Here is a 15105-nt window from a genome sequence, read left to right on the forward strand (position 1 = left end):
ATATACATATATATATATATATACACACACATTTATAATTTTCATCTTAATATTCATATACTCTGACAGCCCCCTTATTTTATTTATTGAGCTCAGTGTAAGACCTCAGTATCTCTGGTGGGGTGAGCATCAGGCCCTCATAGACGGCTTCAAAACTGAAAATCCTTCCGTTGCTCATGACGATCAGGTGAGTTGGGCAGACACCTTCACTCTCTGAAAGTAACACAAAAATAAATAATATGTAGAATGATTTTCTGCAAAATGTTTTTTTTTTATTTCCTGACAAACAAAACAGTTAATTAAACAGAGTGCAAAAACAGTTGGACTTTCTGGTTGAATGGTTTACAAATTTCATCAACTTCAAGATGATAATTAAGGGGAGCATTAAGGACTGTGAGACGATTACTCTTGTACCTCATTTATAAAATGTCCATAACTGGCCTCAGCAGAGGAAATTAAATAATGTAAAAGTCTTTTAAACAACTTTGTTATTTTATGGAGATTAAAACTTTATACAATATTTAAACAATAGAATTTAATAAAGAAAATATCTGCAAATACTTCTCAGACTTACCATAATTACATCTAACTTTCATTTAGTGTTTAATGTCTTTAACTGAAAAAGACTGGGCAGGACTCTCAATAAACAATGTGTAAAATTACTGCTCTGGCTATCATGTATCAGGAGTTTAGCCATCAGAAAGCATACTAAACATAGACCAAAAAGATTTTCATGAATAATTCTAGAAATATAAGCTGTAAGGTTGGACAGCTCTGTTGATGCTGTTACTGTTGGTCTTTCTCCCCCGACAGCCACCACACTGTTGCTTATTGTCCCAACTCTGACTTCAGCTCTCTGCACTAAGAGGTTAGTGCAAGACTTAAGGTACAGTGGCACTTACTAGGGAGACATGGCATCACAAGTTATTTCTTATATAATTCAAGGCACTGTGGAGGCTTTTTTTCAGACCCCCAAGACTTACACTGCTGGAAAGGTTAGACGATTACTTTTCCAACGGTGGGTCTTGGGGGTCTGTAACTGTTTAGATGCCTGAGATACTGGCTTCTAAGCAGCATGCCCCCTGCTCCTATACTTAACATTGTTAAGTATAAATAAAGTTGCGTGACGTCACCACACAAAACAGGAAGCCACGGTGATGCCTGTTACTATACAGGCAGAGTTCGCCGGGGTAGGAGCGGGTGGGAGGCCCCAGATCTCCCTCAAGGTGGGAGAGTGCTAGTGACGGCTCTGAGCCATCATTAGCACCAGAGTGGGAAAAACTGTGACGGCTCAGAGCCGTCATTAGCACTCAAATGGTTAAAATCCTGACTCTGACTAAAAGATTGTCTTGTCCTGATGACAAGTTACCAATCCTGCCAGTTCAATCTGAGTCAGGAACTCAGGAATATGTATCAATACTCTCATATCATGATGGAAAAGATTAAATAACAATGGTAGGAATTCTGCAACTCTTCTAGCGAATAAGATAATCATCAGTTGTATCTTCTAATTGGATATTTCCCTTAATGGCAAAATCTGTGGTAATGTCAAAGAAGCATTGACAAAGGTAGATGATATAGGGCAGTGATGGCTAACCTTGGCACCCCTGATGTATTGGGAACTACATTTCCCATGATGCTACTAGACTGCAGAGTGCCTAAGCCTAACGGAAGTGTAGTTTCAAAACTCCTGGGGTGCCAAGGTTAGCCATCACTGTCATAGGACATTGTTAGCTTTGGGCTTGACAAATCCTGGGAGCCAAACAGTCTTGGTTCCAAAAGTTACCACTGAATCTTGACTTTTTGCATTATCTTACAAATTATATTAATTCCTTCTCTGACTCCCAACATTCAGTCAAGCTCCCAAGTTTTACTTAATTCTATCAACCATTGGCTTAGTTTATTTGTTGCTTTTTCTCTTTACTAACCAGTCGCTGTAAAATGCACTTTAATAAGTTAAACAAAATAAACTTAACCTAGGTCAGAGCTTCTTAAACCTTTTCATCTTGGACCCCTTTGTACAATGAATTTTTTTTTTGCAACCCCCATTATTACAATATAGTCCAAAGCAAACTCCTTGTCAGATGGGTATACAAGTTTTTTTTTGTTTTTTTTTAAACATATATACCATACAAGTGAAGGGACTATTACCAAAAAAAAAAACATTACTAATCACTAATGGTTAGACTCATTGTCTAACTCCCTGTACGTTTCTTCCCCATGTGTGGCGTTGAACAACATCCATGCACTATGTTTACTCTGTTGTATGCAGAGTACACACACACAAACACATTTGAAGAGGCACACAATTAGCCTACCTCACATTAAACAAAATATGGAAAAAAAAGTTACTCACTCATAAACACACGCATACATAAAGCTCAGGTATCCCATGACAATAATACAAATAATTGTATCTGTATTCGTTGTCCTTCATGATCAAGTTGAAGACATTTAGCAAAACAAGATGTATATTTGAAAAACAAGTAGAGGTTAACAGCAACCTCTGATTACTTAATGTTTAATTGCTTTACTGCTGTTTGGTTAGTAATTGCAACTTAGCCTACTGTTGTACCAGGGACCTTCTGCTCTCCTGTCTTTAATCTTTGTCCTTAGTTTTGTACTATCATGAAAACGTCTGACATTTCAAAAACACGTTTGCAACGAACACCATAGATATAGTAAAAATGATCTAACATTGTCAAAGAAACCACATTGTTTCAGTATTCTACCATCAAATGAATGCAGCATTTGTTCTGTATACAGTGGAAACAGATTGTATGACTTCTAAGAACACAAGAATCACATTGAAAACAATTTGCTTCCAAAAAGTGAAGATATTCAGTGTGTAACTTTTTTTAAACTTTCATTTAAAATAAAAATCTCTTCCTTATAACAGTGTGCACAAGGGAAAGTATTTACCATTATTTAAGCCTGCAGTACTTACTATTATCCCCATATCTCACAAGATAAACCTACTTTTATCTGCATTCTAACTACATATTTTTTTCTATGTTCAACCCCCTCTTTTGTCCCCCTGAGATTGAGCACAGAAACATTTCTGCACTAAGCCAAATAACATGATATTAACACTCTACACTCCCAAAGTTGCTGTGAATTAATTGTTTTCTCTCATCACCCAAATCCATAGCTTCAACTAGACCTTTTGTATTTCCATAAAAACTTCAACAAAGGGATCAATCCTATTATAAATAAACCCTCTCTTGAGCCACATTCATCCTCTAACTTCTCTCCATCCTTCATTTAGTCTGAGAATTACTGAAAAGGTTACTGTGTTCAGCCAACTAACTTTATGTTACAGCTCTTCACTAGATTACTACAATTTGGATTCTGTTCACTAAATTCCAATGGAAACATCCCTGAAATTAATTATATACAGCTACAACAAAAGGCAGTGTCTCTGTTCTCATTTTAACCTACAATTATTTGAGACAATTCTCCTGAAAATGTTATTTCACTTGGCCTCCATGATAAAACCTGCTTCCTGTACGGTCTTCCTCTCTGGTAACTCTTCCACTTCACTTATTGTCTTAGCATAACAAGTTCAGTCCATGGTCCTTTACTTTTTTCCAATTACTTCTATTATTTTGGCAATTTAATCTGGGTCTCAAAACCAATGATAGAATACACATTTCCAATCCCATATCAGTTATCTTTCAGCCTATCTCCAATCAGTAAAAACATAACATATCTTCTTTCATGGATTCCCATTGCTTACAAATAATTATTTAAAAAAGATAAAGAACTATTACTACCCCATCTAAAACAACTCAAATCTACCTGTTGTCTCCCATCAAACCATAGACCTATCTCGGCTAAATCAATTCCGATTATAAAAGAAACATTCAACACTTGGGAGTTGTTCAACCCAAAAAAATTTCTTTCATGATTCAGAAAGAGCATGCAATTTTAAGCAACTTTCTAATTTACTCCTTTTATCAATTTTTCTTCATTCTCTTGCTATCTTTATTTGAACAGCAAGAATATAAGTTTAGAAGCCAGCCCATTTTTGGTTGACAACCTGGGTAAATGAACCCAACATTAAACAAGTGCTGTCCAGGGTTCTAAACCAAAAATTGTCTGGCTCCTTAGCTTAGATGCTTCTTTTTTCAAATAAAGATAGCAAGAGAATGAAGAAAAATTGATAATAGGAGTAAATAAGAAAGTTGCTTAAAATTGCCTGCTCTATCTAAATCATGAAAGAAAAAATTTGGGTTTAGTATCCCTTTAAGAAATGTGGTAAGTTATCAAGCATTCTCTCACCTCTAACTCCTTTGCTGCACAACCATAGTTTTCAAGCAGGCATGCATTATATACCACTAGACATTACGGATACAAGCAAATTATTGCCCATTTATATTTTACCGGATAACTCTAAATTACTACCAATAGAACAAATTCAAGACAAGGTTTTTTTCTCAATGGCTGTGTTATCAACTATCACATTTTATATCTACACATAATAGTAAATGAGACATGTTACATCCACACCTTTTGAAATATTTTAAAGCTTAGTGGAACCACCAAGACATACGATTTCACACATTTTTGTGATTTTAATTCTTCTACAAAATAACTATTTACCAACATTTATTCAGGCATGGCAAAAAAGCCTACATTTCCAGCTTTCCACCAAAGTATGGAATATCTTTATTTGTATAGCTAAACCCTCTCACTCTGCTACACTGTTGGAAACCCTTCTGCATCCAATAAATGTTGGTTAAAGTGTGGTCAAATAGGCACCCTGTATAATAACTAGTGTGAATGTCCAGAAATTTAATTATTCTGGGAGCTTATTAGATCCCATATAAAATACCTTTCAGGTTGCAATATACCTTTAGACCCAATAGTTTTTCTATTTAATGCTATCCCAAGTCCTAGTCTAAAGATCAAGGCAAACTGCTTCAACTAGTGTACTTGAAAAAATGTTATCGTTTAAAAAGATAGCTAATCCCTTTATTATCCATTCCCCAGTTTTGCATAACCAACACTGTTATATTAATACACAGTTTACCTATGTGATTACCTTGTATCTAAGCCTCTGCAGACTGTCCTCTTATCTCAGTTCTTTTGATTGACTAGCATTTTAACCAAATCAGTGCTGAACTGACTCATAAATAACTCCACGGGAGTTAGCACAATGTTATCTATATGGCACACATGAACTAGCACTGTATCAAAAACGGTCAAAATTCAATAAGAGGCGGTCTTAAACGAATGAGAAATCAGTTTATAAGCCTACCTAGGTTTAGCTTATAACAAAGAACACTAAAAAACAAAGCAAATTTAACGATGAAAGAAAATTGAAAAACATAATTTATGCTTACCTGATAAATTTATTTCTCTTGTGGTGTATCCAGTCCACGGATCATCCATTACTTGTGGGATATTCTCCTTCCCAACAGGAAGTTGCAAGAGGATCACCCACAGCAGAGCTGCTATATAGCTCCTCCCCTAACTGCCATATCCAGTCATTCGACAGAAAACAAGCAGAGAAAGGAGAAACCATAGGGTGCAGTGGTGACTGTAGTTTAAAATAAACAATTACCTGCCTTAAAATGACAGGGCGGGCCGTGGACTGGATACACCACAAGAGAAATAAATGTATCAGGTAAGCATAAATTATGTTTTCTCTTGTAAGGTGTATCCAGTCCACGGATCATCCATTACTTGTGGGATACCAATACCAAAGCTAAAGTACACGGATGAAGGGAGGGACACAAGGCAGGTACTTAAACGGAAGGTACCACTTCCTGTAAAACCTTTCTCCCAAAAATAGCCTCCGAAGAAGCAAAAGTATCAAATTTGTAGAATTTTGAAAAAGTATGAAGCGAAGACCAATTCGCCGCCTTGCAAATCTGTTCAACAGAAGCCTCATTTTTAAAAGGCCCATGTAGAAGCCACAGCTCTAGTAGAATGAGCTGTAATCCTTTCTGGAGGCTGCTGGCCAGCAGTCTCATAGGCTAAGCGGATTATGCTTCTTAGCCAAAAAGAAAGAGGTTGCCCAAGACTTTTGACCTCTCCTCTGACCAGAGTAGACAACAAACAAAGCAGATGTTTGACGAAAATCTTTAGTAGCTTGTAAGTAAAACTTTAAAGCACGAACCACGTCCAGATTGAGTAATAGACGTTCCTTCTTCGAAGAAGGATTAGGACACAAAGACGGAACAACAATCTCTTGATTAATATTTTTATTAGATACCACCTTAGGTAAAAACCCAGGTTTGGTACGCAGAACTACCTTATCTGCATGAAAGATCAGATAAGGAGAATCACATTGTAAGGCAGATAACTCGGAAACTCTACGAGTCGAGGAAATAGCTACCAAAAAAATGGAATGAAGAGGTTCAAACGGAACCCCCTGAAGAACTTTAAGAACCAAATTTAAGCTTCAAGGTGGAGCAACAGGTTTAAACACAGGCTTGATTCTAACTAAAGCCTGACAAAATGCCTGAACGTCTGGGACATCCGCCAGACGCTTGTGCAAAAGAATAGATAGTGCAGAAATCTGTCCCTTTAAGGAACTAGCTGACAATCCTTTCTCCAATCCTTCTTGGAGAAAAGATAATATCCTGGGAATCCTGACCTTACTCCATGAGTAGCCCTTGGATTCACACCAATAAAGATATTTACGCCATATCTTATGATAGATTTTCCTGGTGACAGGCTTTCGTGCCTGAATTAAGGTATCAATGACTGACTTGGAGAAACCACGCTTTGATAAAATCAAGCGTTCAATCTCCAGGCTGTCAGCCTCAGAGAAATTAGATTTGGATGGTTGAAAGGACTTTGAAGTAGAAGGTCCTGTCTCAGCGGCAGAGTCCATGGTGGAAAGGATGACATGTCCACCAGATCTGCATACCAAGTCCTGCGTGGCCACGCAGGCGCTATCAAGATCACTGATGCTCTCTCCTGCTTGATTTTGGCAATCAGACGAGGGAGCAGAGGAAACGGTGGAAACACATAAGCCAGGTTGAAGGACTAAGGCGCTGCTGGAGCATCTATCAGCGTTGCCTTGGGGTCCCTGGGCCTGGATCCGTAACGAGGAAGCTTGGCGTTCTGGCAAGACGCTATGAGATCCAGTTCTGGGTTGCCCCAACGATGAACCAATTGTGCAAACACCTCCGGATGGAGTTCCCACTCCCCCGGATGAAAAGTCTGTCAACTTAGAAAATCCGCCTCCCAGTTCTCTACACCTGGGATATGGATAGCTGATAGGTGGCAAGAGTGAATCTCCGCCCAGCGAATTATCTTTGAGACTTCTAACATCGCTAGGGAACTCCTTGTTCCCCCTTGATGGTTGATGTAAGCCACAGTTGTGATGTTGTCCGACTGAAATCTGATGAACCTTATTGTCGCTAGCTGAGGCCAAGCCTGAAGAGAATTGAATATCGCTCTTAGTTCCAGAATGTTTATTGGAAGGAGTAACTCCTCCCGAGTCCACGATCCCTGAGCCTTCAGGGAGTTCCAGACTGCATCCCAACCTAGACGGCTGGCATCTGTCGTTACAATTGTCCAATCTGGCCTGCGAAAGGTCATACCTTTGGACAGATGGACCCGAGATAGCCACCAGAGAAGAGAATCCCTGGTCTCTTGATCCAGATTTAGTAGAGGGGACAGATCTGTGTAATCCCCATTCCACTGACTGAGCATGCAGAGTTGCAGCGGTCTGAGATGTAGGCGTGCAAACGGCACTATGTCCATTGCTGCTACCATTAAACCGATTACTTCCATGCACTGAGCCACCGAAGGGCGAGGAATGGAATAAAGAACACGGCAGGAATTTAGAAGTTTTGATAACCTGGACTCAGTCAGGTAAATTTCCATTTCTACAAAATCTATCAGAGTCCCTAGGAAGGAAACTGTTGTGAGGGGGGATAGAGAACTCTTTTCCTTGTTCACCTTCCCCCCATGCGACCTCAGAAATGCCAACACTATGTCCGTATGAGACTTGGCAATTTGGAAGTTTGACGCCTGAATCAGGATGTCGTCTAAATAAGGGGCCACTGCTATGCCCCGCGGCCTTAGGACCGCCAGAAGCGACCCCAGAACCTTAGTAAAAATTATTGGGACTGTAGCTAACCCAAAGGGAAGAGCTACAAACTGGTAATGCCTGTCTAGGAAGGCAAACCTGAGAAACCGATGATCTTTGTGTATCGGAATGTGATGATAAGCATCCTTTAAATCCACTGTAGTCATGTATTGACCCTCCTGGATCATAGGTAGGATGGTACGAATAGTCTCCATCTTGAATGATGGAACTCTGAGGAATTTGTTTAAGATCTTTAGATCCAAAATTGGTCTGAAGGTTCCCTCTTTTTGGGGAACCACAAACAGGTTTGAGTAAAATCCCTGTCCCTGTTCCTCCTTTGGAACTGGATGGATCACTCCCATAACTAGGAGGTCTTGTACACAGTGTAAGAATGCCTCTCTCTTTATCTGGTTTGCAGATAATTGTGAAAGGTGAAATCTCCCTTTTGGGGGAGAAGCCTTGAAGTCCAGAAGATATCCCTGGGATATAATTTCCAACGCCCAGGGATCCTGGACATCTCTTGCCCACGCCTGGACCTATCCTGAGGAAGGGCATGACCTTTTCCTCCAGTGATATCAGCAATAATCTCCTTCAAACCAGGCCCGAATAGGGTCTGCCCCTTGAAGGGAATGTTAAGCAGCTTAGACTTTGAAGTAACGTCAGCTGACCATGATTTAAGCCATAGCGCTCTGCGCGCCTGGATAGCAAAACCAGAATTCTTAGCCGTTAGTTTAGTCAAATGAACAATGGCATCAGAAACAAAAGAATTGGCTAGCTTAAGTGCTCTAAGCTAGTCAAGTATGTCATCCAAATGGAGTCGCTACCTGTAAAGCCTCTTCCAGAGACTCAAACCAGAACGCCGCAGCAGCAGTGACAGGAGCAATGCATGCAAGGGGCTGTAGGATAAAACCTTGTTGAATAAACATTTTCTTAAGGTAACCCTCTAACTTTTTATCCTTTGGATCTAAGAAAGCACACTGTCCTCGACAGGGATAGCAGTACGCTTTGCTAGAGTAGAAACTGCTCCCTCCACCTTAGGAACTGTCTGCCATAAGTCCCATGTGGTGGCGTCTATTGGAAAAAAAAATCTAAAAATAGGAGGGGGAGAGAATGGCACACCTGGTCTATCCCATTCCTTAGCAATAATTTCTGTAAACCTTTTAGGTATTGGAAAAACATCAGTGTACACCGGCACTGCATAGTATTTATCCAGTCTACACAATTTCTCTGGCACTGCAATTGTATCACAGTCATTCAGAGCAGCTAAAACCTCCCTGAGTAACACGCGGAGGTGTTCAAGCTTAAATTTAAATGTAGAAATATCAGAATCAGGTTGCATCATCTTCCCTGAGTCAGAAACATCACCCACAGAAAGAAGCTCTCTTTCAGCTACTGCATATTGTATCAGACATAGCTCTTAAAGCGTCAGTATGCTCTGTATTTCGTCTAACTCCAGAGCTATCTCGCTTTCCTCTAAATTCAGGTAGTCTGGCTAATACCGCTGACAGTGTATTATCCATGACTGCCGCCATGTCTTGTAAAGTAAACGCTATGGGCGCCCTAGATGTTTTTATCACCAAAGTATATATTAAAATGTTTAAACATGCCAGCAAACGTTTTATATTGTAAATATAAGAGTATTATCTCAGAAAGTAAGCATGATACCAGTCGCTATTAAATCACTGTATTCAGGCTTACCTTACACAAATTTTGTATCAGCAGCATTTTCTAGCATTCACATCTTCTAGAAAAATCTTAACTGCACATACCTCATAGCAGGATAACCTGCACGCCATTCCCCCGCTGAAGTTACCTCTCTCTTCAGTCATGTGTGAGAACAGCAATGGATCTTAGTTACAACCTGCTAAGATCATAGAAATCACAGGCAGATTCTTCTATTTTTCTGCCTGGGACAAAATAGTACAACTCCGGTACCATTTAAAAATAACAAACTTTTGATTGAAGCAAAATAACAGCTACATTTCACCACTTTCCTCTTACTACCTCCATGCTTGTTGAGAGTTGCAAGAGAATGACTGGATATGGCAGTTAGGGGAGGAGCTATATAACAGCTCTGCTGTGGGTGATCCTCTTGCAACTTCCTGTTGGGAAGGAGAATATCCCACAAGTAATGGATGATCCGTGGACTGGATACACCTTACAAGAGAAAGTTGTTTAAATTTGCATGCCCTATCTTAATCATGAAAGTTTAATTTGTACTAGACTGTCCCTTTAATAGCGCTAAGCAATTGATTCCCAGAACCTGGAAACAAGAAATAAACTAAACATTAAAAGTACAAGATTGGATATCTAAAATAACTTAGAATCTTTCCTTAGAAGACTTTTCCCTAGACTTTTTCACAAGATGATGTTCTTATGGTAATCCCGGCCACCACTCCCTTTCATCGGGCATACTTTAACTGAATTGATTATTGTCATTTGCAAAAGTTTTATAGTATTAATTTTCCCTACACAGCAACAGCCAATTTATTTGTGTTGATAACCCTTTTATCATCCTTGCTTATTAACTATATCATTTCTTTGAAAGTCAAACAACATTCTCTACCCTTCTTATTTTCCCTATCTTATATTGTTGTTACTATTGGAATATGCTGAAATACCATTGTTATGCGTGATCTTCTCAAAAACATCACTGTGTTTTTAACTATCATCCTTAAATTAATTTGTTAATGCTTTTAGTTTCCTTTGTAAGTTCTTTAATTTGGCATCTTCAAAACTGTTTGCGTATTCACATTGCAAACCAACTATTATTGTATTATAGCTGTTTTGTCATTCTTACACTGTGTACTGTTTGGCCATATAACCTGTATTGAAAACTTTATTTTTTTAAATTAATAAATAAAATACACATAAAAAAACCAAACAACTCCTGGAAATATTATTTTACTGTTGATACCTTTGCCATCTCCTCTGACCCCATATCCAAGTATTAAATAAAACTGCAGGCACCCTCCTGTGCAATATCTAAAAAAAATGTGTCCCTTCCAAAATCTGGAAACCATTAAAAACAAATTTGTTTTTTCATCTGCCCTTATCTCATTGCTTACTCCTCTGTTCTACCACAAATGTTCATCCCCTACCAATATACAAGAGTGTACACACTTGGAGAAAATCCCTTCCTTGCTCTACCATACTCTCTCCCCAATCTCCACATCTTTAAACACACTCATACAAAGAACCATAATGTTTGCCCTCTTAAGATCTGCCATCTATTCCACAATGCTATACTGGCTTGTTCCTCTACCTGACCTTCTTTATTCCATCTTGCCATGGTCAAACCATTATCAACCAATCACACAATTCCCTCAGATTTAGCCTCTGTCGCTAGTGTGATTGAAGTATCCACAGGGGCATATAGCCCCTTCTTTATCAGTGTGTTTGCTTTCATTTTGTTCTTCACAATGTATGTATTGTACCCAACATAACCATACAGATTTTGGTGGGTGCTAAGAAAAACATTATTATAAATTATACTATAAAGCAATAAAAGTGTCTAATCCAAAGATTAAACTCCCACAAGAAGTATTGATAGTATTTCTCATCTGCTATTTCTAGTGACATACATAGTGGCTAATTCACAAATTAGTTTTACTGCATTTTTTTTTAATTAAATTAAATTTATTTTTGCAGTTTGAATGTGGATAGAAGTTATAGAGAACTTTCAGAAACAAGAAGCCTTTCTTTATGAAGAATTCCAAATGTCACAAATTCAAAATAAGACAAATGACAAAGAAATCAGGGCAACCAACCCAATAAAGAAATATTCATTGTCAACTATATAAATAACACATACATAATATATAATTACATTTTTAAAAGTATAGTGTAATGATTTATTCTCAGAGAATTTCATATTTTTGTCATAAAACAGATTAAATGACGTAGTACAGATTTATATTTTATAATTTTGCTGGGTTACTAGTATTTGTAGAATGTGCCGGGATAACATTAAAATTAAAATATATAAATTTGCTTACCAGTTTTAAATGTGTTGGCAATGGAGTCTCTAGTGACACCTGGAATCTTGCAAGTGTTGAACAGGTTTCTAAACTGATGCATATCAAGAGGGGTATTTCCATTTTTATGTACACTCAGCTTCTCCCTGTAAGGATGAAAGGCTTTATAAAAAGAATACTACTACTACTACAACTAATAATAATAAATAGTAAAACATTTATTTACAATAAAAAAAAAATGATGTGCAACACAATACTGTCTCAGGTAAGGGATCTGTGGTTATAATTGATGGTAGAAATAATGTTAAATTATCTTTCACATACAAAAATTTGTTTTCAATGTTATTTACAGCTGTTCAATATACACAGAGTATTATAATAATAATAATGCTATCATTAAGTGTTAGTACATAGCCTTTGGAGTATACAATACATTATAATAAGAAATGGCAATGTATACAGGTAGAAAACCATTTATCTAAACTGTTTGGAAATGGAAAAGGTTTGGATTTTGGAAAATTTGCATATTGGGACAATTGGGAGAGGGGATCGGACCAAGTGTAAAAAATAATATAATGTTATTTAGGTAATATTTAAATCTCATAATAGAGCTTATACATGCAACTAAAAGGTAGTTTTATTTCATGTTTAATACTTTTGTGACTTGCAGGCAGGGGAAATAGTACATTTTTGGAAAGTTTATTTTTAAATACATATTAATTAAAAAGTTTGGATTTGGGAATTTGGGAATATGTACCCGATGCATGAGAAAGAGGGCCTTGCTCCATTACGCTTACAATTTAGAGGTAAAACAAAACATATGTAGGGGTGGTGGCTATACTGATATGGATAATGGTTTGTTATTTCAAGAAAAAACTTTTAAAATAAAAAATGGTAAACATTTCTGAACATATGAGTTTTTAGAGAGCATCTGAGCAAGATAAAGAGTTAAGAAGAGGTGGTGAAGCAATGGAAATCTCTAAGAGGCAGGAGAGCAAAGAGATAATAATGGAGGAGGAAAGATTACATCATAGTTCATTTAAAGAGTGTAGTTTGGGGAGGGAATATCAGGAGAGAAAAGTGTGGTAAGTTATTTGGGTACAAGATTGTTTAGAGCTGTGTACATTTGCGTAGGTATTTAAGTTTAATTCTGTAGCATACAGGAAGTGAGACATGTTGCAGACGCTGGTCATGGAGTTAGATAAATTAACATGGCAGCGACACTGATGACAGACTGGAGAGAGGGACAAAGTCAATTAAAACTTGAAGTTTTGCTCAGGTTTCTGTTTTTGTCTCTCACCTCCTTAAAAGATCCCAGTATTTCAGTGTATACCACACGGCTATAGATCCTCTTTCTAGCTGAGTGCCCTCTTTGGGTGGCCAGTAATGTTCCAAGTAGGGTGCCGGGCCACCAAAGTTGACATTGAGTTGAGATGGCATGCGCACATCCAGGTATGCCGCATTCAGCCACCATTCCTCCAGCTGAAAGAGAAGAACATGCCCACTTAAAATAACCAGCTAATATACATTTATAGAAGTAAATGCATACTTTAGAAGGAGAGATTCCAGCTTATTGCTTGACTTGGCTCACCTTAATTTAGCTACCTTTCCCTGAAAAGGTTTAAAGGGACCGTCTAGTCCAAAATAAACTTTCATGACTCTGATAGGGTATGTAATTTTAAACAACTTTCCAATTTACTTTTATCATCAATTTGCTTTGTTCTCTTGGTATTCTTAGTTGAAAGCTTAACCTAGGTAGGCTCATATGCTAATTTCTTAGACCTTGAAGGCCGCCTCTTATCTGAATGCATTTTGACAGTTTTTCACAACTAGAGGGTGCTAGTTTATGTGTGCCATATAGATAACATAACTTTAATTATAATTTAATCATATTTTTTTCTTAACGTTTAAAAAAGGTTGAAAGAACATAATTACAAGTATTTGACAGTAGACATACATCTACTTAAAGAAACAAGTATCAACCAGAAATTTAGTCCATACATAAGCAATTAAAGTATCTATACAGAAAAGATCTTGGGCTCCCTTCCATCCCTATCTCCCAATATAATTATAATTTTTATGTTAACTGTGTAGCATGAAAATAAACAGCAAATCAATTTTTTTCCTTTTCTCAAAACAGCTTTAACTTATTTGAGTCTTCAGGGTATGAGTGCTTATACTTTTTCCTATTAAACAGCTCTTTAGTGACAAAGATGAGATTCTCACAATGAAATGCTGCAGCATCCAACTATGATGGAACAGGGATTTTTAAAGACAAATACATGGAATCATGCTACTGATTAAAAACTACTGACCATTCAATGGTAAGTGACCAGACCTCTTACTGACCACCCAGTTAAAATGTATGCCAATATTAAGGTACACTTAGTTAATGTTAGGTTTTGGTTATTTTAAAATGTTTGTTGCACAAATTATTATTGCATCAAATTTATGTTAAATAATGCAACTAATTAGGGCTGTTGATAGTTTAAAAAGGGACACGAAACACCAAAACGTCTGCCTTGTTCTCCAGGTATCATTTGTTGAAAATAATACCTAGGTAGGCTTTGAAGCAGGAATAAACTACTAGGAGATAGCTGCCGATTGGTGGAGGCACATATATGCCTCTTGTCATAGGTTCGCCCAAGGTGTTCGACTAGCTTCCTGTAGTGCAATGCTACTCCTAAAATAAAGAATACCAAAGGAATAAAGCAAATTTGCTAATAGAAGTAAATTGGAAAGATGTTCACAAATTGTATGTTCCATACAAAATTAGGCTTCATATCCCTTTAAATAACATTTATAAATAACAGAAAATTATATAATATAGCAAAGTATAACACTAACCCCACATGGCTACTTCATTATGTGAGCCGGAGAACACTTTTTTACAATCATTAGGTCATTATTACACAATGTCCCTTTAAATCCTAACATACAAATAATATCAGAATAAATACTAGGCATCTGGCATTTAAAGAGACAAAGTTAGGAAAACCCTCATGAATAGACAATTTATAAACAGAAACAAATTAAGATGCAAATATTTTGTATAATAGGTTGACAGTTTGTATT

The 15105-nt window shown here is 37.4% G+C and overlaps 1 protein-coding gene across 2 annotated transcripts in view; it reads right to left on the reverse strand.

Moving 5' to 3' along the window:
- Positions 1–15105, reverse strand: part of CROT (carnitine O-octanoyltransferase) — a 417214-nt gene that overhangs the window by 221404 nt on the left and 180705 nt on the right. For both annotated transcript variants that reach the window (XM_053713997.1, XM_053713998.1), the window contains exons 4-6: positions 13331–13512; positions 12052–12176; positions 105–213 (exon numbers count right to left, since the gene is read on the reverse strand). In XM_053713997.1, coding sequence (XP_053569972.1) covers positions 105–213; positions 12052–12176; positions 13331–13512 — 416 coding nt within the window. The remainder of the gene's footprint in view (positions 1–104; positions 214–12051; positions 12177–13330; positions 13513–15105) is intronic.

Source organism: Bombina bombina, chromosome 5 (genome assembly GCF_027579735.1).
Source record: "Bombina bombina isolate aBomBom1 chromosome 5, aBomBom1.pri, whole genome shotgun sequence".
Classification (NCBI taxonomy): domain Eukaryota; kingdom Metazoa; phylum Chordata; class Amphibia; order Anura; family Bombinatoridae; genus Bombina; species Bombina bombina.